The sequence below is a fragment of the Grampus griseus genome (assembly GCF_964374135.1).
Source record: "Grampus griseus genome assembly, chromosome: 15".
In the NCBI taxonomy this organism is placed as follows: domain Eukaryota; kingdom Metazoa; phylum Chordata; class Mammalia; order Artiodactyla; family Delphinidae; genus Grampus; species Grampus griseus.
In genome coordinates, this window is record NC_139009.1 from 40,478,151 (window position 1) to 40,503,312 (window position 25,162).

Genomic DNA, 25,162 nt, shown 5'->3' on the forward strand with positions numbered 1-25,162 from the left:
GCCACTGCTCCAGTTGTGCCAGGTGACGAACTCTGAAAAGGTTTGCAGGTCGAGTCACTCAAAATGACAGTCTTCTCTGGCAATCAGACTAATTGACTTCTCGGGAAAGTGCTAGCACTTTGGCTAAATCCGGGATCACAGGTAGCTTCTTTTTCTGTGTTGTGTTTTGTGTTGTTTTTGTGTTGTGCCTCCCGATGTTGTAATACTCCTTTGCTTTATGAATGCGTGCGATCACCACTGTCTTTTAGAAATGTTCCAGCAACATAAAGACAGGCAGAGTAAATTAAAACACTGTGGATGTTAGGGAATTTATTGACCTCTGCTTTTTTTTTTTTCTTTTTTGGAGAAACAAGAGCATGAGATACTTTGTTTTTATTTTTTAAAAACAGTCTTTCCTTCCTGATTGCATTCCCTGTCTTCTTTTTTATGTGCTTCATAAAAAGGAAAGTAAATAAGTTTATATTATGTCTCAGATAAAATGAAGACTATTTCTATACAAGGGTCCTTTTCAGATCTTGGGATCAGACGTAATACTCTTTATCCTTGTTTTTCTTGTTTTTGTTGGCGCTTTTCGCACTGCTGGGTTGTTTCTCCTTTACTACAGCCCCATTGGACTGTGCTGAGTTACTGATGTAGTTTCGACTCTCATCCACGTGGTATGAGCCTTCATCCCGGTTTCTGTATTTGTACATGGCGTAGAGGAGGATGAGGATGCACAGGGCGGCAGCGGCTACGATCCCCACAACCATGCCCGTGGTGCTGCTGGACTCCCGAATCACTTCTGCTGAGCCTGGGTATGGCTCTCTCCCGCCTGCCCGGGTTGGGTTGGCTGTAGGAAAGAGGGTGGGAAAAAAAACACCAAGTGATTATGGAGTTTCCTGAATGCCAGAGAGCTACATTTACCGTCTATTTCCAGGCCTAATGGAATAGCATCGACTGCTCTAGAAAAAGGATACTGTTGCTAAATGGAGCAATTCCTATTCCTCTTGGTCACTAAAAACGAGGGACTGTGAATCAAAGCACTGCGACAGAGATCTGTTGCCATCTTTTCTTTTTCACAGATCGATTTTGTTAACAGGTTCTTGGAAGTGTAGCTCCAAATAAGCTCCATGTAGTTCTAAAGGGCCATGTTGATGTGTTAGGTGAAAAACAATAAACCCAACATGGAGAACAAAATCATAACATCATAATGACTCTACCCGATAATATTAGAGTTTATCATTTTAAGAATCGAATTGATATTGATACAAAACGCTTACGGTTCACTCTAGACTGAAACAAGATAGCTACATTTAGGATTACTTCAGAAATTGTAGTGCCTCCTATTGCAATGAATACAGTGTTGAACAAAAAGATAACCCGGGCACTTTTAATAGTCTAATTGCCTACTTTTAAAAGTGTTATTTTAGTCACAATTTTACAAACGAAAACAACTACTTTTCTTTTCGGTTGGAGGTTTATTTGTTCATATCAGTATGTGTGTATGTTATTCATTCACTGGCAGTGGTTGAGTGATCACTGAAACTAAATTTGAGAGGAGAAAGTAAGAAAATATTTTAAAATACTTTAAAGACCATCTAGACTGGTTTTGAGTCAAAATTCAGTACCTAGTAGATGATCATAAATAAAGGACTGGCTGCCCCACTTTTATTTAACTGACAAACCCTCATTCAATCTTTCCAAAGTATAAAGTTCTTCCTTGGGTACAAGAAATGGATCACAGGGGGCATTACTATTTTCTCCAAGGCCTAGTCGGGCACTGAAACTGACCACAGATGGGGAGAAAAGTCCTGGGATTTAGTTTATAGATAGCAGGAGGGGGGAGCGGCTCTCTTCCTCTACGTAATAAATTTATTATTATTTAAAAGAATTAAAAAGAAAAGGAGCTGTAGAGAGATAAGATTCTATCCCATCTCTGATCACAGGTCATTTTTCTCTAAGGATTGATTGTGTTTTCTCTCTTTGTCTGAATCTCCATCCTCTCCCTTGTCTTACAGAAAAAAGATAACTTTTCAGATGTAATGAATTAAAAATGCTATAACTTTCAAAATGTTGTTCTTTGTAAATTATGCATAATGAACTTAAATAATCTCAAGATTGCATAAATAGTGTGTATATGTGGAAGGTGTGTGTGTGTATATATACACACACCAGAAACTGAACAGTTCAAGAAAGCTAAAATGGTACTTTTATTTCACTATCACTAGTAATTTTATATATATATATATATATATATATATATATATATATTCCACCCCTCCCCGATAGGGAGGGGGATTTCTTTTTTATACCCACTAACCCTTAAACTCTTCAATGGTGATCCGGATGGCTAAGCAAGAGGCCTTTTTCCTTTTTGGTCGTGCTATGCGGCACGTGGGATCTTAGTTCCCTGAGCAGGGGTTGAACACGTGCCCCCTGCATTGGGAGTGCACAGTCTTAACCACTGGACCACCAGGGAAGTCCCTTTTTTTTTATATTTCTACAAAAGTTCCTATTAGTTACTGGGAATCATTTTCCTACCATATAGCACTATGCTGCTTTGTAATTCGATTTTCAAACATCACCAAGATTTCATCTGCCTAAATGTGGGTTTCTTGCCGTCACTTTCATTCCCCAAATAAAGCCTTATGAATATAGTCACTTACAAAGGAATAGCTCTCAGTCTCAAAGCAGCCATTTGTTCTGGAGCTACAAAACGTAGCAGGTAAAACCCTCATATGCTGAATGTATCCCTGCTTGTTTTACAAAAGCTCATGTAACGCTGTTGAATAAAAAAGCCTTGGAGTTGCTTCTGTGGCTGAGGCAGAAGGAGACAAAGACTATAATCCACAGCATTTGATTACAGGAAATTAATTTCCTCTCAAGAAGAACAGAACCTGCTGCAGGAACTCTGTCACTATGTGACAAACCAAAAGCAGCACTTTCTCTCTCAAATGCAGTCACCTTTGCCGAAGTCTGCCAATTAGCTCAGCTGCTAACTTTCACTAAATGACAACTTTGTACTTGCTCATTTTGTGGAACGTTCTTTTACCATGGTCTCTCAAGAGCTGGAAAAGGGGTTTTATTTAAATATTACCTAAATCATTTCCCCACACCCGATGGAATGCTTTCATTTTAAACACATTTTCATAATCACCTCACTTTGTCTGTCAGAAAAGAACAGGGAGAATGGAGAAAAAATCCTAATCGTATAGCTCATGATAGTCAGACTTGAGAGTTTTAATGCAATGCAGGGTTTACATTTTCTAAATTAAGAATATATATGGCCTCTTTTTTCCATTTAGGAATTGGTATTGTAAATGGACCATCTTACCAAAGAATTTTAATTTTATTTTTATCAGCTCAGATAGTTCTGATATGTTTTCACAACTGTAGAAGGAGTGCACCAAAGCCAAACTGGTGGTAAAACCAGAATGAGATTACAAAGACCAAAGCAAAGCCTCAAACACTTCCATTTTGCCATAGAGCCATTTGAGAAATGCCTCCTGTTTAAGGAAAATACTTGTCTTTTTTGCGACTCCAGCCAAAAGGTTGCTTCGCATGCAGGCCTGAAACAGCTCTGTAACCCATATATAAACAAAGATTCTAAATATCATAAAACTAGCCTACCAAAAAACCCCTCCACAAACCCAATGATGAAACATTTTATCCCTTTTTTCCCCTAATTCACATTAAAAATTAATAACCACCACAGATATTATTTTAGGTCTGTTTGGAATATGCGGTTGCTTCCATACCTAACTGATTATTTAACAATTTTTTTTTCTGTTTATGCTTCCAATCTGAGAGCTAAGTGATAATTTTCTTAACTTCTGTGCTAAGATCAGAAGTATTTATACACTTAAGGGTTAATGGGACATCTCTCCCAGATGTGCAATAAAAGGCTAGAGAAATGTAATTATTTTCATGAATTATAAATGTGGTTCCCATATTGATTGTCATTAATGGTTTATTTTGATGATCACTGAAAAATCTCTGAGGAATTTCATATTAATTTAAATGTAGATAATAGCATAAATGGCTAAAAAGGCTAAATGCCCTCTTATATAATTTGGTTAATATTTTTTATTAAAAAATACAGTCATCTCTTCACCATTCATGACAATATGAAGAAAGGAATTTAATCAGAAACCTCCATAAGCAATTCTTATATCTCATGGATTTGAGTATTTTGCATTCTCTTTACACTTCCTAGTAAACTAAATCAAGGCCTTCTAAATAATTTTTAAAAATCTACAAGTGTTTTTTTCTCAGCAGTGCTAAAAAACAAATTAACTAAATGTTACTTTCACTCTGTCTCCATTTCTTTGTTGTAGCAGTGATGAGAATACTTAAAAAAACAGGTAAAAAAGAATATAAGAGAGGTGCTGAAAGAATGGAACAGGTATAAATTAGCAGTAAGTCTCTGAATAGTCAAAAGTTAAGTGATTTGTAAATAAAACTAAGCTAATGTAGCCTATTCATCACATGGGGCTCAGAGGTACAAGGAGCCCAGATCAATGGAAAGCTTCAATAGGACCGACTGATGATGGGCAAAGAATAAGACAAGGCATTTACATGTTATCGGTGTAACTGGAAATGGGCAAGTATTCAGCTCCACCCATACTTTCACTTCAGGCTAGCTGGCTAGCAAAAAGAAAAGAAAAAAAGTAGAGTAGATGAAATATCCTAAGGGTTTAGGCCTATATACTCTATTTTAATGATTCATAAAATAAAAAATATCATCATGGATTACACAGTTTATGTGAACACTGTAATAATAGATTATTTTACTTAATCAAAAATTTCCCATGTAATTCTATCTTCATTTTACTGAAGGATGCCAGTCATCACATACCCCTCAGAGAGAAAGGATGGTAGTGGTAGGTCTACTACATGTGGGGAGAGTGCATGTGCACACCTTAATGGCAATATGAAGGCCTTCGATTTTTGCCTAAATGACTCGAAAGCTACTGATAATAGTGGTGAGGACAAAAGGCTGTCACAAGGGTTATAACCTCTTTCATATAAGGCACTTCTCAGCCAAATGGCTATGGAAATATTTCTGGGACTTGTGTACAGATAGTGTTATCTTAAGGACAGATAAAAATTTATTTTAATTCTCTCTCTCTCTCTCTCAAATATCTGGCAAGATCTGATGGTCTCTAATTTTCCATATGGCCTGCTTTGGCCCAGATTTATCAAGAATATTATAAGCTAGCTCTACGAATTTTCTTGTTTGCCACTGTCAAATTATTTCTCTGATTACTTAGAAAGGAACAGTCTCTCAGGTACTAGGACAGTTATTAACATATTTCCACATGATACCCTAAACCAGTTTACTCATATCAGGTAATAATTCATTGTAAAGAATGCACAGTAAGGGTAAAAGACAGATTCCAGGGCCTTGTCACATAAAAAGAATAATAAACCCATTTGTTGCTCTGCACAAAAAAGTTAAAAAGTGAAATATTTAAAATTTTAACTTATCCTTAAACTTGCTGAATAGTTATTTTAAAACTACCACCACAGAAAAAGAAATCGTCCTGATGTATGTTCCTTCTTTATTTTTGATAGTCCTTGGCACTGTATCTGTGAAAGAACATGATTTCCCCAAAAAGGAACTAATATAGATCCAGTTAAGAAATACCATAGAACAAACATGTTTAAGAGACACAACTGGCTATACAACAGAGTGGAGAGGACCACGTGCCAAGTCTTACTTCTTACCAGCTCCTTTGGCCCTTGGTCACCCACTCCATGCTCCTGCCTATTCTTTCTCCTACTTCTTCCCCCTCCCTACCTCTTCTCTGCATCCCTCCCCCAGCTCTTGGTATCCCTCTAGGTGGCCCTCGGAGAGCACAGTTGGTGTGTCCCTCCCCACTCAGTAAAGGAAGGCCAGGCCAGCGGGGGTCAGGACTCTGCCTCTTCGAGTTGGTACATTACTCAGCCGGGTGTTCAATGAGGGACAAAACTTATTGCCAAGTTCCTGATTTCACATCACACTTTAAAACTGTCCCTATGGCGGGCTTCCCTGGTGGCGCAGTGGTTGAGAGTCTGCCTGCCGATGTAGGGGACACGGGTTCGTGCCCCGGTCCGGGAAGATCCCACATGCCACGGAGCGGCTGGGCCTGTGAGCCATGGCCGCTGAGCCTTCACGTCCGGAGCCTGTGCTCCGTAACGGGAGAGGCCACGACAGTGAGAGGCCCGCGTACCACAAAAAAAAAAAAAAAAAAACAGGTCTCAATGTGATTATTTCATTAGAACACAGCCTTGGTGCTTTACATTGGTTTGCTTTATTTTAAAATTTAACTTTCTAAATTTGTTTAAGAATAAAATTCTATGCTTTATCAAATGTTTTATTACCAATTTCAGAAAACTTTGATTATGAAGCAGGGAAGGTGAGCACATTAGGCCGTTCAGCTTTGCACTGGAGCCTATAGTTACCAGTTTGCCACTGTTTGATTGTGTCTGGTCATAACCACAGTCTGTGCACATGGGAGAATAAAGCCCTCATTGACTCAGCAAGATGATTCACAACTGAAGTTCTAAAATAACTCTGCATTTTTGAAAGGTAAATTTTTGAATATTAATGAATTTTTCCAAAGAGGTTTCACTGTGCAATGGAAAGCATCTGACATCCTTTAGTTATTCTTTCTTTCCATTCTGAGATTAGAAACATAGTAACCAAATATTGTTATTAAAAAGCAAACCTGCTCTTGATTTATGTTTTTACATAATGTTTTACACGTGAAACGATGCTTAAAATCCTAATTCCTGTTACATAAAATGAGGGTTCGGTGAGCGGTGGGACCTTGTATTTCCGATGACGAGTTTACCAAGGCAATAACCATGTCATCAGATGTTCTTTTTATCGCTCAAATTGTCACTTTTATGAAACTATTTTGTATACTTGCATGAGCTATTCTTTCACTGTAATCTTATTATATTTATGTTGTTTCCAAACTTAGCTTTGCAGGGTGAGAATGTTGTTTCCAGGACATTTGTATTGCTGGTTTTATTTCTTCAATATAGACTGTTAGTGTATAGGTACATCCTCAGCCATGACCCTGTCACATCAGAATGATGCAAGAGTTTCACTATATACTGATAACAAGGAAAATTCAGCCTTTAAGCTTTAAGAAAAAAAAAGAAGTGTAAGAGATTACCAATATTAAGAAATAATAAAGAATAAAATATACCAATGATAAAAAAAAAATGGAACTTGAGCTATATATTTCAGACCAAGAGGGGTAGATAAAGGGTCATAAAACATTATGCTCAACATATATCATTCTGCTATCCTAAAATTATTAGACCACCTGCCTTACAATAATCCTTTTAAAAAACTATTGGAAAGATGCATTTACTGAATTTTTTTTCTCACTTAAAAGTCTTTGGGCTTCCCTGGTGGCGCAGTGGTTGAGAGTCCGCCTGCCGATGCAGGGGACACGGCTTCGTGCCCCGGTCCGGGAAGATCCCACATGCCGCGGAGCGGCTGGGCCCGTGAGCCATGGCCGCTGAGCCTGCGCATCCGGAGCCTGTGCTCCGCAACGGGAGAGGCCACAACAGTGAGAGGCCCGCGTACCACAAAAAAAAAAAAAAAAAAAAAAAGTCTTTGACCAGTCTTTCTGGTTTTATCATAGATTAAAAGTAATCAATTTAACATTTGTCTCCACCCCAATGAAGAAAAAGAATTGCCTAAAATGATCCCATCAGACCATAGTTCTGCACTGTGTCTTAATAGATGTGGAAGTTATTATAATTCTAAGCTAGCCTTAAAAATGGTTTCAGATTTATAAGGGAAGATTTGACTTTTCCAGTACCCAATTTTACTAATACTGTGAAAAGAAAATTGGAATTGTAGGCTCCTGTGGTATTTGTGAATTGAGATTAGCACAATTATTTTCCCCATCACCAAAAAAGAAAATGATTATTATTTTCATTTTTGTGTTTCAATACAACATAGGCCAAAAGAAACAATTATGATGTAATCACTCATAAGAATGCACATTTAAGTACCACAGTTGCAGGAAAGCAGGTAGGCAGTGATTTATATGATATGCATTCATTTCGACTCACACTGTGGTTTTCTGAGAGGTGATGAATGACTGAATGCCGAATGTTTCAAATCCTTCCCTGCTCGTCAGCTCCACCCATGTCCTGCACATTTTGATGTTTGCTACTGCAGGTCAAACAAATGGCTTGAAGGAGGTCATGCCTGATACATCTCAACCCCTACCCAATCCATTGGAGATTCAGAAAGGAGATTCAGATAGAACTTGGAAATCAATAAGCCTTTACTACCTGCCTGGCTGCCAGGACTAACATTTTCCTCTGCTACTTTCAAAGCCACCAAGTCACGTGTGTGAAGGGAAATGCAGGGGTCACCGCTGTGGGATTGAGAGGATCATTTTCTTCACCAGATATCTAGGCGTTGCATGAGGAGGGGTGCAAAACACAGAAAAATTCATAGTGTGCCTGGAGGAAAGGGAGTACCAACTAGGACAGCTGCTACCTCAGATGGTACCACACGGAACAGAAAAGGCAATGGACAATCACATCACGCGTGACACTGATGACACTGAAAATAAAGAGACAAAAGAACACATTCTCCCTCATCTCTGAGGGAAGCCATAAGATCATGGCTCTGTGTCCACAGCTTAGTCATCTACAAGCTTCATAGACTTTTTACATGGTCATTGTGCCCATAAGGTCTTACTAGAATCAGTGAAATTGTCATGGTGCTTACTAAAGTACCAATGTGACTACTGTTCTCACAGCTCTTCACGGTCTGGCTGCAGCTACCTACTCAAGTTTGTCTTCCATTTCTCTCAAAGAAAGTGACAGTCATTATTTTATTGCCATCTCCCAGTTCCCATACACCAATAAAAGTTCTACCTTCATGCCTGACTCATATGCGCTTTTTTTTCTAGCCTGGCTGAATATTACTTATTTCTCAAGACTTAGCTTAAATGCTCCATCTTTTGTGATGTGTTCGCTCAGAGTATTCACTCCTGCTGTCAATCAATTATATGGTGAGCTATAGTTATGTTCCAGGGACTATACTAGGTCCTGGGAGTAGAGGAGTTAACCAAACACACTTGACGTCTGCCCTCATGGACCCTGAAATATAATGAGGGAAAGAGACATACAACAAAAATCACACAGTTAGGCTTAAAGCAATAACCGGAACATGTGTAATGAAGGAAAATGTAAGTACCATGCAGGAGTAGAACAGAGGTTTCTGATTTAGACTGGGAGTCAGATAGACCTTTCTGAGATTGTAACATTTATGCTGAGATGTGGAAAATCAGTGGAGAGTAGGCCAGTGAAAAGTGGGCAGAAGAATCTTCTAATCAGTAGGAACCGCATGTGGAACGACCTTGAGGAAGAAAGGAGTTTGCTTTTCAGGAACTAAACGAACGCCAGAGTGGTGGCAGCATATTGAGTTTTGGGGGAAAGTGAGAAGAAATTTGAAGGTGGACCTGAAACTTACATAGATCATAGACCATGGAATGAAGCCATATATCAAAAGATAATCACATTTGACTCCATAAATAATAACAATTTTACGTGGAAAAAGGTGTCACTAACAGCGCGAAAATGCAGAAGAGAAAGGAGAGGAGAAATATCTGTAGTACATACAACAAACCAAGAGTTAACACCTATAAAATCTACAAAGCATGTATCAATTGCTATAGAAAAAGGCAAAAACCCACTAGAAAAATGGACAAAAATAGAGACAAGCAAGTGGAGGATAGAAGATCTACACGGGTGATGAATGTAGGACAAGATGCTCAATTTCACTAGAATGGAAGTCAAAGTAAAATAAGGAGGGTTTTTTTTTTTTTTTTTTGGCCAACAATATTGGAGGAATAAAGTAGAATTAAAGAAATAGTGACAATTTGGTTAGAACATTTGCTTGGGAAACAGACAGTTGTGCTGGTGAGAATATGAATTCCTCAATAATTTTTAGAAAGTAATCTAGTAACATCTATCAAAATTTAAAAGGATTAAATTGCAGCTGGCTGATGGGTGGATGTGAGTTCATTATACAATGCCTTCTAATTTATTATATGTTTGAAATTTACAATAGTAAAGTTAAAAAGTATACACATATTTTAATCAAGCAATCTCAGTTTGAGAATATAGTCTAAAGAATTAAATACACCAGCATGCAGATATATAAATACAGGATGCCTGTTATCACATTTTGAGGAGAAAAGAAAAAAGGACAACTTAAATGCTCGTTAACAGGGTTATGGTTGAATAACTTATTCAGCCATAATTGCAAAATTTATTGGACACCCTTAATTATGGCACACTTATGGCCTAGAATTTTAACAGAGTTAAAAATAGGAATTACAGAAAATTCTGTTAACCTAAAAGATGTCCATAATACATTAGAAAGTAGAAAACCAAATTTAATTCATAGAGTGTGCTTCTATTTTTCTATGGCAAGAGAGAAAAACGACCCTATATTTATATATGTTCCTAGGAACATGGTGAAAGATGCATGCCAAGCTGTTATCATTGGTTAATGAATGGAGATGGGAAAAAAGGAAAAAATAAAATCAAGTAGAAAAAATTAATTAAAAAATTTCAACAAATATGTATTAAGTCACAACAATTTACCAGGTACCATATAAGGTGTTCATAACAACATACATAAGACAGCCATGGGTTCCACCTTCTTAGAACTTTCAGTATATTTGAAATAAAACAGAAAATATAAGAAAACAAACAGGACAATTTTAAACTTAAAAAGTTCAATAACACAAGAAGGCACAAAAATTGGATGCTAAGAAAATAATGAGGGGGAGGCTTTACACAGGTCATCAGCAAAGGGCAGTCTCAGTAGAAGTTATTTGGAATGAGCCTTAAAGGAGGAGAAGGATCCACGCCTTCCAGTGTGAACCCTGGAAAGCCATCAAGGATTTCTCAAGAAGGAAGATGTGAGATAGGATGGCCTCAAGCTGGCAAGAACAGAATCAAGAAGACATATGGGAGAACCTGGAGAAAATCCATCTTTATCCCAATCTTCTCTCAACCACATATTACATCAACCATTTTAGTATGGATCCTACACTATTGTGAAATCTTACTTCCATGTTTCATTTCTATTGGGCTGTTTCTTCTCTTCCAGACTAGACTGCTAGTCCTTTGATAGTGTCCTGTGACTCTATTTCTCTTTTCCACCAATTCCCTCACCTCCAAACATCTAATGAAGGCTGAACACATGAGCTGCAAAATGTATGTTTTCTGACTGATTAGAGGAAGAGATTTTTGTAAGTTCATAAATTTTCAGGAGTGGACTGGGGTGGATATAGCCATTAAGAAAATGTCAGAGATCTTTGATTTCAAAGTTTTGAGTAAAGGTAATAAACGAGTGGGTAAAACATTGATGGTAATTACATACATCTTTATAAAACACTTTTACCTCAATACTTTCCTAACTCCCACCTCCTATAACATCTTCAATAAAAGAAGTAAAGATGGTATTTATTTAATTAAGCCAGAAAGCACCTCTCTGCCTAAGTGAATTGGGATCAGTGTGCATCAATGCAAGTACTGTATCTGCATTTACTTTCCCTATGCCTCCAGTTATAGGCTGCTTAATTCCAGTGACTAAGCACTAAGTTATTTAAAGTCCACCAAGTTAGCAGTCTTCAGTTTGATTTGTTTGGGTGCCTTACTTATATTGACCTTATCTGATACCCACAGCACTACAAATAGTTGAGAGCTAATTTGGAGCTCTTTTCTCAAATTCAGCAGAGCAGTTGCAGAAGTTTCTAGGGTATTTTTTATTCCTGTTGCTATTAGAGTGAGAAAGTTGAAAAGGGTCTCATCAGTCAGGTCAAACTTTCCATAACTGTCAAGTAGAAGAAAGGCCATATAGGCAATAATTGAGAAAGTCAGTTTCAAAGCTGGGGAGTGTGGGGATTCTACATGTGCTTTTCATCAAAATGTACCACATTTCAGAAAACGCTAGAGGGGCTATATTTTGAAATGGAGATGATACTCTCCGTTATTGATTTCTACTCAACTAAACTCTTTGATAGCAAAATAGCTTCTTTTTCTGGGAGGGCATTGACTAAAACACCCAGAAATACATACACCCAGAAGTCACTTTTCTTAAGATGTATTTTACTTTTTTACATATAGAAAGTTGAACAGTCGCTCTTTACACAAACCAGGGGATTCATTCCAAGGAATCCTCAAGACTGGAACCAGGAATTTGAGGGGAACCTGGTTTATAGGAAGACAAAGGTGTCACTATGATTATAGCTGGAATAATGAGGAGTGTGTGTATGTGAGTGTGTGTACATGCATGTGCGCATGTGAATATTGCTGCGTTCCTTCCAACTCTCTGACAGAAGTTGCGACAGTCACCTTTATTTTCTCATAATTTATAGGTAAAATCAGGCTTCTGCAGAGCTCCAGGGAAGATTTCATAATACCTTGGGATTAACGTACTTAAATGTATTGCATTATTAAAACCCCCTTTGTTCACTTCCTCCCAAATGGTACACGGATTTACCCTTAGTAGATATAATTTCATGTGACTTAACTGTCCTCTGATGCCCAACACGGCTACTATGCCTTCTGACTCACTGCAAGGCTGAACATTTTTTCTTATTTTATTTAGTTAGCAACTGTAACCTTTATTGAATTATTATTATATGGTAGGCTCTGGGCTGTGCACTTTACATACATTATTTAATTTTTTCCTCATAACAACTCTGTCGTTGTTATCATGACTTTATGGGAAAGGAAACTGAGTCTCAAAGAGGTTATGCTAGGTATGCTTCCCAAGTGGCATAGCCAGAATTCAAGCTCAGGTGTGTCTGTGGCTACTACAGTTTCATACATTCAACGTGTTGGCACTTACGACTGTAAAAGAATTTGTTAGTATTCCCAAATGTTCCCTTCCCTGTAGAACTGAACCCTTTAGGCCTCTCTTCTAAGCAGCTGTCCATTTCCACCTCTTCCAGCCACATTCCACCACACCTCCGGCCATCTAGCTGTCCTTTTCAGTAAAAGGAGTTTGCATTCCCACAGAATCTTAGGAAAGCATAGCAAAGTGGTAAAAAAGAATTTTTTTAGATTCTAGTCCAGGCACTGCCCCTAACTTACTGAGTGACCCTTAGCAATTCATTATCCCCTGCTCACATTCTTTCTTCAGAGACATAATGATGATCCATTATTTATCTCCCAGAGTCACTGTGAGGATCCCACCAGGTGGATAAATGTGCCAGTGCTCTGAGGAGGATAAAGTGCTATGTAAAAAACAACGAGGGGGGCTTCCCTGGTGGCGCAGTGGTTGAGAGTCCGCCTGCCGATGCAGGGGACACGGGTTCGTGCCCCGGTCCGGGAAGATCCCACATGCCGCGGAGCGGCTGGGCCCGTGGGCCATGGCCGCTGGGCCCGCGCGTCTGTAGCCACAGTAGTGAGAGGCCCGTGTACCGCAAAAAAAAAAAAAAAAAACACAAAACAAAACAAAACAAAAAACACGAGGGTCCAGTTACATTTCCTGTGTCTTCCACACAAAAGGTATTGAATCAGCAGCCTTCCCAATAATGAGACAACTCTGCGATACGCACAGCACACCGTGTGACCACCACAGACGTTATCTCCAAGGGGAGCTCTGTACTCAGGGACTCCCCTTTCATGAATGGAGGCCCTGTCAATTCAGGTGGCAAAACAACCATTTATACTATGAGGCTGTGGTTTCAGGCCATTAATTGTTAAGCTACATGTGGAGCTTGTTCTGTTTATCTGCGAAACATTCTATCTTTATGGATCTGTGCTCTCTGGCTCCCGTGGTTGGAGGGAATTAAATTTCTCCTTCTTTCAGAATTTTATTATGAGACTTTATGTTTTTAGGTATTAAGAAATCAATCATCTAAGACCACTCTTTGGTAATACCTGACAGAAGGGCTTATTATCATGGAAATAACAACTCTTTTGATTAGGTTTTCTTTCTAAAATTGTTAGGTCATTTCTTCTTGGCCTCCTTCCTTCCCTGATCTGGAATTCCATGTTCTACTCTGGATGAAATCCACAGTAGAGTCTCTGTAGCAGAGCTGTATGCTGGGTCCTAGGGGCACTGCCTCTCGCCCAGAGTTTCTGTGTAGTGTTTATGTAAGTGCAGGTCATTCTGGGTAACAGGGCAGCATGCGGTTTTCCTGATTTGAAACTGGGTCTCCTCACTTTGGGTGATCATCTTTGTACTCCTGTTGTGAAGCTATTGCTGTCTCGGTTTTCTTTTGTTGGGGAAAGTCACATTCTTTTTGGTGAAAGTGCAATAGCTCAGGTGAAAGATGAGACAGCTTCCCCACTGAGCCCATTAGAAGGAGGCATGTACAGCCTAGAATTGGGAAATACGGAAGAAATGCCATCCATCATTGGGGGAAGGGGTGTGGCGGCTCTGCCTGGTTAAGTCATGCAGCCCAGAGCGTTCCGAATATTTTAGGAGGCAGAGCAAGCCGATTATAATAGCACGCAGGAAAGCGAATCATTCCTTCTCTCAAAAGCTCTGTGGGGCAGCGACCTGCATTGTTTTCCTCCAAAACTAAGAATAGCAGATGACATGTGCCCTCTTCCCATCCTAGCAACCTACATTCATCCAACTGAAGCACTGCTCTTGTCTTACTAGTTTCATAGTGGCTACTGAGAAAAGTTTGATGCTGCTAGAATTCAGAAAGAGTTTAAAAAGCTTTCTATTGTAGATGCCACAGTGCCAATTACTAACATTTCCCCTTCTTGCCTGTGGCCATAGGTTTATCTCCATTTATAATATGGTTGACTCCTCAGTTAATCTGCTGGTACTACTAATAAAAGCTAAGTCATACCATCAAAGTTTCTAGGTGGCAGACCCAACACTAAGGGCTTTACATGAATTGTCTCTTTCAGCATAACAACATCATGAGTATTTAACATCATTCATGTCATTTTGCAGATGTAAAAGGTCAAGTACACAGAGGTTCAATGTTTTGCTTCTGATGACACAGCAAGTGGCTGAACTGGGATGTGAACTCGGTCTGCTTTCCAAAGTCTCGTCAATGAAATGTAAGATTTTAGTATGCTCAGAGAGGTGGTGACATTGCTCCTTCTCTTTCTACTAAATTTTTAAATTTAATTGATGGCTTCTGGCTCTACTGGCATCTTTAATACATCCTTTTCTTTAACCTGGTAATTTCATAAAGTACTCTTGTCTTTCTTATTACCAATGCCAGGCTTCTTATAATACTGAGGGTGGGTAAGGAGCTACTAATGATGAAAGTGATCTGACCAACAAGTCAGATGACATGAGATGAGACCTGCAGACTAAAGCCTATTGTAGCATTTGCTGGTCTCTGAAGCACGTGAACCAACAAAGAAAGTGTACTGGCTCTTCACGGGGGCAGCATGCCCTGTAGTGCAGTATTCAGAATATGCTGCTTTACCTCTGATACCATCTGAGGAAATGTAATTAATAAATGCCAAGAAAACTCCACAGGAAACCGATTTCATTATCAGCGCAGATATTGGACACAAATTACAAGAAAACATGGTTTCACTCTTCCTGCATTTCATGTTTCCATAAGAAGTAGACTTACCCTTTATTTTTCTAAAGCTATGCCGCATTTCTTCCTTCAAGGTTGGTGAATACTTCAAAGCACGGCAGTGTATCTCATTGTCTCCTTCCAAAGCTCAACAGGACACGTCACGTTTCAGAAAGGCTCTTATGGTATTTTAGCATTTTCTAATAAGGACTTGTGAAAGGTTATTAATGTTTTAAGGCTGGGTATAGGTAGGCTGCCTAGAAATTTATGGTATACACATGACTGAGTAGATTTTTTCTGTTACTTACTGTAGGACGGTTCTGCATTAGCAGTCATGCACTTTTTGCAAACTTTCTTTTCTTTTTTAATTTTTTTTGACCGCACCGTGTGGCATGTGGGATCTTAGTTCCCCGACCAGGGATCTAACCCATGCCTCCTGAAGTGGAAGAGCGGAGTCTTAACCACTGGACTACCAAGGAAGCCCCTGTGGACTTTCAGGTAAATGCTTAATCTAACTCAGCAAACTCACTTATTTGCTAAGTAATTACTGTAAGTGGCCAAGCACAGTTAGTTTACATGTGTGAATAGAGCCCGGGGTCTCTTAACAGCAAAAGGGACTATACCTATTTTCCACCCAGATCTGGAAATCTGTCTGCCTTGTGAGGGGCCTCACTACAAGTTAGGATAATGGGTTCACTGGCACAGGATGCTAAGGAACTTCCCCAAGACCAGGAAGAGCTGCAACTCGAACTAGTTCTATCTGACTCCAAAGTTACAATCATAACTAATACACACTCCCTGTTGCATATCACAATTCTCACAAAATGCTCTTGAAGTTTTTCCAATGTGGGACAATGATTCACTCCATTATAATGTTAAACAAAAATTATCAAATCATAGAAAGGTGAAAATAGTTCACGTTAAGTAAAAATGGCTGTGTTCTGAAAACAAACGGAAACCATCTTTTGTTTGTTATTTTGTTTTCTACTGATCTCCTGGTAGGAACTAATTTTGGTAAAGGAAATCAGTTGCCTGAAAAGGTGGAACTGCCTTCACTGACCAAGACCTTAGGCTTGGGCAAACTTTAGACAGGCTTCTTCCTGCCTCTAGGGCCCTGGTCTCCCTTTCCTTAGAGCATTTACTTTAGAAAACTGGTAAATCCAAATTCCTTCTCTACCTCTGACGTGTAAATATTTTTAAAGCTTCGTTTCAGTGTTATAACCCAGGACTACTTTTCTCAAGGACTTAGGAGCCCTCGCTTTGAAATATAACCTTCAAGGAAGACAGCTCCCCGTCTTCCAATTTCTGTGGGGAAAATAGGAGCCTACCTTGAGCGGGTATGTGTTACTCCAACTCATAAAGCTACCTTCAGTCTTGAAGATATTTGAAGGAAAGGGTTTATTCTTCCTTTGGGTGAAGCCAGTCAGCCAACACAGAAGGTCTAGGGTCTATGATCCCTCTACCCCAGCTCTTAAAAACCTTCCAGTTTTGGTTTGTTTTGTTTTTCACAGTGAATTGAGCTCGGACTGAATTTTGGGCTCCTTCTACTGCAATCCTCTTGAATAGATCTCCCTTGTCTGTTTAATGTTGTCCAATGTAATTTTTGTTTTGACATTACTGTTCTCAGAAAAACGGGAAAAAGTACAAATGATGTCTAATGTCTTTCTTCCATTTTAACCATACAGCATTTCATTTTTATTCCAGTTGTCTGGAGAATTAATATGGAAAAAAGCAGTTCTTCCACCAGCATGTCACACACTGAAAGCCACCTAGCCCATCAGAGCCCAAACCGCAGATGCCCTGTCCTGCACCTACATGATTAGCTAGGCCCTCGCCGCTGACTCTGGTCTGACCCTGCTCAGGAGATGCTCTAGGTGTTTCCAGAAATGGAGCACTCATTACTGCTGTTTTGTTGGCTGCACCTCAAAACTCCCCATGTTAACAGCGATGTGTTGGCTATTACAGGCTAATTAAACTCGCTTTTGAATAATTACATAATAAGTACCCCCAATTTAAATGTAGCACAAAATTATCTTCTAATCAGGCTCTACAAATATGATCTAATAAGTAATATATTCCTTTAAGTGACTGTGATTAGTTATTTAATTAAAAAATGCACCGAGTTCAATATACATATCTTTATTCCTAATGTGGTTAATGGGATCAGTTCAATAGAAATCCTTTGATCTTTTCTCAAAATAGCACACTGGAAAACCACATGAAATTGCAGAGTAATGGCAGCAAATTTAGCCTAATGAATAGTAATACATGTAATGGACCTTTTGCCATCAAATTTAAATTTATGCCAGCTATGGAAATTATTTAAATGAACATTTAAAAAATTAATCCTATATTTGTGAGGTGCCTGAATTCTAAGAGAACAACCTTCTGCATTCCAAGAAATTAAAACCCCACTTTTCCTAAACTAGAGAGCATATTCTCTCTCTCATATTACAAAAAGTAACTTAATCTCTCTGAATCTCCTCAGCTATGAAAATATTTCAGTTTGGCCAAATAATGAAATAGAATAATGTTTACAGAGTACTGAGAACAATGATGAACACAGAACAGATCTTCACTAAATATTAGTTGTTATTGTGATCTATCTTTACTCATGTAACCTGAACCCTGATCAACTGACACGCAACTAACAGTATTTTTTGAGGGGCTGTACCGATGACCTCATCCCCATTGGTTCAACTAATGTTTAAGAGCTTGCCCCCCCAAATGACATTCCTTTCCTTCTCCTATAATTATACCAGTTTTTTAATTATTTAATAGAGCTTTTCTTTTTCTCCTTTGCCAAAGGTTTAACTGATTTGAGAGTGGCCCAATATCCTATTAGCTACCACCTGCCCACACACATACACAAAGAGAACAGACATATTATTCCAAGCATTATACATCTAAGAGGAAACTGTCCTTCCTAAATAGGGCTCCCGGGAAACAAGAAGCTGATCCTGTTCTCTTTGTAACAAATGACAAACTAGTTTTTCATCAGAAGTTCCCACACCAAAGAGGGTCATCATCTCCATTTAGGTCTCAGATATCAACATACAAAACACCTTTTCAAATTTCTTCAGGAGTTTTGAGAAAAGGATCTATTTAGAAGAAGCCCTCAAAATCAAGATGTACTGACATGATTAAGGGTCACTGTGGAACTTCAGCGGTTTGTAGTGTTGCCATTTTGTCAATTTATTAATAAATCAAAGCAGTCTGTCTTACAAAAACTTATGTTCCTGTGAAAAAAGGAGTCTTGGAAAATATGTATATTTATATAATATACATAGTAATAACAGCGAACACTCATGTACCACTTATCATGAGCAAGGCCTTGTTCTGTAACATGCTTTCCATACATTAATTCATTTAATCTAACAACCATGTCTCTAGGCTGAGGGAAAAGCACAGAAGCAGCAAGTGTTTCTGAGAACAAGTGTGAAGGAAAAGTCATCCACTTTGTCACACGTCCAGGCAGCCGAAACCAGGCGTTTTAGGGCAAGGTTGGCCTGTGACCTAGTTACCAATGGCTGCTTCTGATTTCCACCTGTCGACTAAGAGTTGGGGTTCAATTAGACCTCCTGAATTGAACAGCCACCCTCTCATATTCTAAAACACTGTTTATACCAATGTGAAATTGTCATCTGATGCTAACCACACAGGACAGTGTGGCTGGAATCAAGTATAATTGAGTTCCATGTGTTTCCACCCGGGGGGTTGTTCCTGATCTAGTTTCAACATGTACAGCCCCCATCAGGAGGCCTGAGTGGTTTCATCGATTGCCCACCAATGTTCAGCCGGGAAAAGTAACAGCATTATGTAAAAGGGAAAAATATTCCTTTTTATATAACCGAATTAGGAAAAAGAAAAGCCACCATTTATGCTCTACTTTATGTCAGGCATTGCAGTAGACGTCTTACATATATTAGTTTTAATTCTTGTAACCACCTGAAAAACAGGTGATATTTTAATGTCAAAGATAAAGAACCTGTTCTTCAGAAAGAATAGCTGAAAAAGCGTCTGGGGTAGAATGAAAGATGTCCTTTTGTAAAATGGGACTGAAGATGCAGTTTCTAATTTTCTCTCCTAGAGTTTAACAGAGCAGTGGGTGCACAATAGTTCTCAACACTATTCAGTCAGTGGTGAAACTGACAACCCACCACATATGTAATGTCCCTCTTCGTTAAGAGATCTGGGTGGAATTAAATGGCAATTCAAATTTATCAAGCACTTCATAAAAGGTATTAATTTACTTGTGTTCAAGAAGATGCCAGATTTTTCCTGTTTGATTCATTAATAGCCTTAGGAAAGCACCTAAGTGATAAGCATAGCACATTTTCAGAGAAGAAGAAATCATTTTTGGAAGAGTTTTGGGTCACGGTGATTAGAGAAACTTCATATGTAAATATTCAGGGAGACTGAGAGACATTAGTGTGAAATACACAGAAGATTTGGGCAATCTACCTGTAAAAGTAATCATGCATCTCTTTACAAAAATCTCTGCTTTCACTTGCTTAAGGAGTAGCAAAAGTGTATAGTAGGCATAGCCAGTTCTAAATATTTAACCCAATATATTACTTTCCTAAAAAGTCAGTTTTCCAAAATACAACCTGCTGATATCCACCATAATTTTTATCAAGATATATCTAACAGTATCCAAAGTCTAATAACATCAGCGACTGCAATTTTTGATCATGTTATTTTATATTTGTGTTCAAGACACAAAGCAAGTATGAAAAAAGCTATTTAAGAGAACAAGTACATAGTACATTAAGAAACAAAGACCTAGAGGAGGGCTATCCTAGCAGAAAACAATATTCAGATTATAAGAGGATAACAAAAATCGACTCCTCAACTGCAAAAAAAACAGTTGGAAAATAGGAAAAAAAAATCATATGAACTAAGAATTTCACAGGAAGTTGTCACACAGAGCCAATTATGCCGAAAGAGCAACACTGCATGAATTATTAAAGTTGGGCATGAAAAAAAATTATAGGGAATTGGATAGAAAAATCCAATGTAGAAAAGAGATCACGCTTACAGAATGTAATATAGAAAGGGAAACCATTCATGGACTACACTATCAAGATACCATCTAGGGGAGGTAAGATCACAAGAAAAGCCTACAGTGGAAGATGCCATTAAAGAAACAGAATCTGAAGTTTAAGCCTTAAGAGGAATTGACAAATTGAAAACTAGAGAGTAAGGAAAGAAACACTGAGGATGAGGAGTTAAACTAGCCTTGGTACAAGAGTGTTGTAGCTGTCATCAGATGGGGTCAGTAGCTGCTGTGTCTTGTATATCAGACAGCAGACTTTGGGGCTGTGGAACAAAATTAAAATTCATGCAACAAGTCTTGTGTGGAACAACGCAAACAGAGTTCCTGCTTCACAGAGCTGTTCTTCTTGCGTGGCGGGGATGCAAGCTATATGTTAATAAACAAGTAACAAATAGAAAAGTAAACACGATTCTTTCAGATAAGCGATAAATTAGTAAAGAGAAGAGGCAGAAAGGATATCTGGAGTGTGGTTATTAACAAGCTGCTCCTCACTTTCCATGGTGTTATAATATTTAACAAAGTCAGGTGACTAAAGAGAGGAGGATGTCAAAATGGTAAAAAAAAAAAAAAAAAAGTAATCTTTCTCTTTCTTTCTCTCCTCTCTCCCCACCCACACCATCCTGTGCTTAGGGCCGGCGTCCCCAGAGAAAGGGAGAGACAGTAAACTAGTCTATAAGGAATGGTTAGTAAGACCTAGAAGCAATGGCTAGAAGAACTGGATCATTTAACTGTGCTCAAGAAGGAAAAAAAAGTGACAATTTTAAGTGCAATTAGACTTCTTACACTGGAGTTCCTAGGTACTCAAAGTGAGGACTCTATGTAAAGAGGACGATAGCCTCCACTCAAACAGCAAAAGAAGGATTCAGCCCAGAGGAAAACCAGCCAGTACTATAATTAGTAAGAACCTATATTGTTTTCAGCATTGTGTTAATAGAGTGGAAAAAACTGAAAAAGTATCAACTGTTCTCAATGTTAACTGGGAAAACAAAAGCAAATGTAAATACAAATATAGACACACACACATATCAATGTATAACAAACACCAGACTCCATTTATGAATGATCCATGCTGGAAGATCTTAGAGAAGCTACGAAAGAGACAGTCATGGTTGGGCATGTGAGAATAGGAGAAATGGGGAAAGGAGAAATTTGAGGGAGGGAGAAGGCAAATAGATGGACTGATGTCATGGACAAAAAAGCAGTAACTTTTTTTTTTTTCTTCCTTTTTGACTAACACAGAGAGAATGAGAATACCAATGAAAACAAAAGCAGGATTTTGACAGGATGGTATCATGAAGGGACCACATCTGTCTAGACAACCAAAAGGGAATGATGTAGAGATCAAGAAACTGGAGGAATTGAATGCATGATCATCAGATTGTATCAGATCACCTTCTAATAACTGTGTATGAAAGATGGCTCTGGAGGCTGAGAATTTTGATATGTGGGATGGAGGTGAGGGAAAGAAACACGAGAAGACAACCAGAATGGACCTCCCAAACCTTCTCCTGCTGAGAGATGACAGCTGAGCTTCTGCTCCTCACTGGCACTCAGTAGCTGCTCTAAGTGCTGAGAGTAAGTAGCTATAATCAGTGGGGGGACAGGGGTGGAAGTGATATTCAAAAGGAGATGTAAGATATGCATCCTGAACCATTTTTTATCCAAATATCAGAACAAGTAGATTAGAATGATATTCTTCACAAGAATCCCAGATTAGTTATTTTACCGTGACATGAAGTTCTCCTGTGGTTATAGGTGACATCTACAGAGGTCATGAGTTATCCAGTAGTGGTTAGTCCACATCTACCTCAATGGTTTTGTTAACCTAAACAAGACAATTATTGAATTTTAAGAAACACTGCTTACAAAGGAAACTAATGGAAATGACCCTAATCCTTGGTATTACGAATATTTGAAATCAAACCCAGGTTCTGATCCATTCATTTTCAGGGTCCACAGCCACTGCTTGATGGTACAGGGCTGCAGGAAAGCAGTACTGATGTGTTAGTCACACCATATCACAAAGAAGGAGAAGAAACTATGCACCACCTACAGTTAAAACACATCAACTTGCATTTTAGGGAGACACTGGAAGACTCAAACATTTCTCTATTAAATGAATCAAGGACTGACTGTACCTGCTGTTTGTTTTACTATTGCCATAATACTCTCACTTCTGAAATTCAGAAATTTATCACTTAAGATAATTTGCTGGCAGAGTGAGTGGTGGGGACTTTTTGTGAGTAGAAAGGTCAAAGAATTTTCCAAAATGCAATGCAATTTTTAAACTTTATAATTTTATTATGGGTGACCCAAGGAAGATCCCCGTATATGGTTATACTGAAAATTATATAATGAGCTAATGGAATGTGAACAGTAAGGTACCAGCCTTGTGTGCTGTCCCCCACTGCTTTTTCTGGAATACATCATCTTGGTGGGTTTTGTTTTAAAAATTATTTTTTTAATAAATGTGGGGAAATGTACCCACGTAAAAAGTGAGAGCTCTTGGGCTTCCCTGGTAGTGCAGTGGTTGAGAGTCCGCCTGTCGATGCAGGGGACGCGGGTTCGTGCCCCGGTCCGGGAAGATCCCACATGCTGCGGAGCGGCTGGGCCCGTAAGCCATGGCTGCTGAGCCTGCGCGTCTGGAGCCTGTGCTCCGCAATGGGAGAGGCCACAGCAGTGAGAGGCCCTCGTACCACACACACACACACACACAAAAACTAAGAGCTCTTATCTCACAATGAGGCATTTTTTCATAGGGTGGACTTCTAGACAAAAATGCAAAGATCTTCTAGGGACTATAGCATGCAACAAAGATTCACAGTAAAGTAAAGAAAGTAAGAAAAAAAGTCGACTAACCTAACCCACCTGAGCTCGGCTCACAGGGGTCAATGTCCTCGTCATCGCTGGGACACTCCGCTGAGGCCACAAGGATGTCATCTGTGGTCTGTAAAGGAAACAAATTCGGTAGATTAATTTAAAGGGACCTAATAGATCTTTTCATCTTGTCTCGTGGACTAGTAAAACACCACCTGACAGATCGAGAAACCAAATTCAATTATTTCCCTTCCCGAGGACACAGAGCTTACATTCTTCAACTTAGTTTAGATCCCTCATGGAAGAATTGGCATATTTGTGAAAACTTGATTCTAGCTTATTTTCCACGAGGATATGGAAATGGTGGTAGCCAACTTGTACAAACCCATCCATTTAACTGCCCAGGGAAGCCGCACACAGGAGCAGACAGAGGTTTAAAGCAGCCTGGCAGAAACGATGATGTGAAATTTATTACCGCCCTGGAGTGCTACAAGGCTTGCATCAGTACTTGTGCTTGGCTTCCTAAAAGCAGAACAACTATATAAGCTTTTATATTCATGACCAGGTAGAATTTGATGTATCTTTGAGATATAGCTTGTCTTTATTAGGAAACACAGATTAAACAGAGAATATCTTTCACTGATGCAAAAAGGGAAGCAAATATAGTCCATTGAAGGTACTTTTTGAAATTTGTGTTGAGCTTTCACACTCATTACAAAGTTCTCATCTTTGTCATATTCAGGGAGCAGGTATTGTTTCCCCATTGTCCTTTCCATCATTAAGGTTTTAGAATAAATGAAGAGTGTATTGGGGGGATGATATTCTACAGCAAATAGGATAGAGGTGACAGTTTTCTTTCTGACATTCTAGTTGCTTCACTGCACTTACAGCAAAGAAGATAACCATCGCTGTAATAAAAAGCAGAGTGTGTAAAACCTAGCAGTTAGCCACATCATCAACACGTTTACGAGCATCAAAGGTTGTTCTTTACTGCCGCTTATAAGCAGCAATAAACTCAGCACAGATATTGCATGGAAACTGTGAAGGTTTGCATCAGATTTGGCTAATGCTAAGGAAATACAGAGAGAATTCAAGGTACAAGAAGGAAAATATCTCATTACATCGGCTAAGGATTAAGGAGATTATAATTGTCTAGATGATACTCAGAACTGCAACACGGATGAAGTCCTTATTTAAAAGTAGAATTACAATAATAAAGGTCTTAAATTAAAGAAAAATCAGATATATGATATACTTTTATTAAGGGAGTGTCTAATAGTCAGGGGGTAAAGTATAAATATATAAATGTTAAGAGAATTGCGCTATTTTGAAAAGTGGAGACAAGGGATGATGCATATTTGTGGCAAAATTAGGCTCAAAAATGCTTCAAGTACAAGGTCTTTAATTAATCAAGAATAAAGAATTTGTCCAGATGCTAGTGCTTCAAAACGTAACTTTAAATAAATGCAAGCATTTAATAGTATTTTGAGATGGTTTCATGTTATTCTGCTTTTAATTCCTCTAACACAGTTGGGAGACTGAATTAATTTATTTTGCTGCTGTCATTTTAAAAGAAGTTCAAATACCAGTTTTCCTGGAATTGTAACTGTTAATGCCAGTGATAGCCACTAGCAATTGGTGTGATAGTCACGTAGGTATCGTTCAGTACAGTGAGCTTTAAAAGGCAAGAATCCAGCCTCCTTCTGGCACGAGCACAACTTGCAGGATAACATCCAAACTGACTTGATAATAACAA

At 38.7% G+C, this 25,162-nt stretch overlaps 1 protein-coding gene across 39 annotated transcripts in view; it reads right to left on the reverse strand.

Annotated features, from left to right (window-relative positions):
- Positions 1-417: 417 nt before the first annotated feature.
- NRXN1 (neurexin 1) overlaps positions 418-25,162 on the reverse strand; it is a gene marked incomplete at its 5' end in the record, with an annotated part of 1,123,860 nt that continues 1,099,115 nt past the window's right edge. For 24 of the 39 annotated variants that reach the window (XM_082672716.1, XM_082672697.1, XM_082672690.1 and 21 more), the window contains 2 exons: positions 418-829; positions 23,449-23,536. In XM_082672716.1, the coding sequence (XP_082528842.1) occupies positions 522-829; positions 23,449-23,536 (396 nt within the window). In that variant the 3' untranslated portion in view covers positions 418-521. The remainder of the gene's footprint in view (positions 830-23,448; positions 23,537-25,162) is intronic. The other 15 variants (XM_082672696.1, XM_082672704.1, XM_082672700.1 and 12 more) reach the window with 1 other exon arrangement.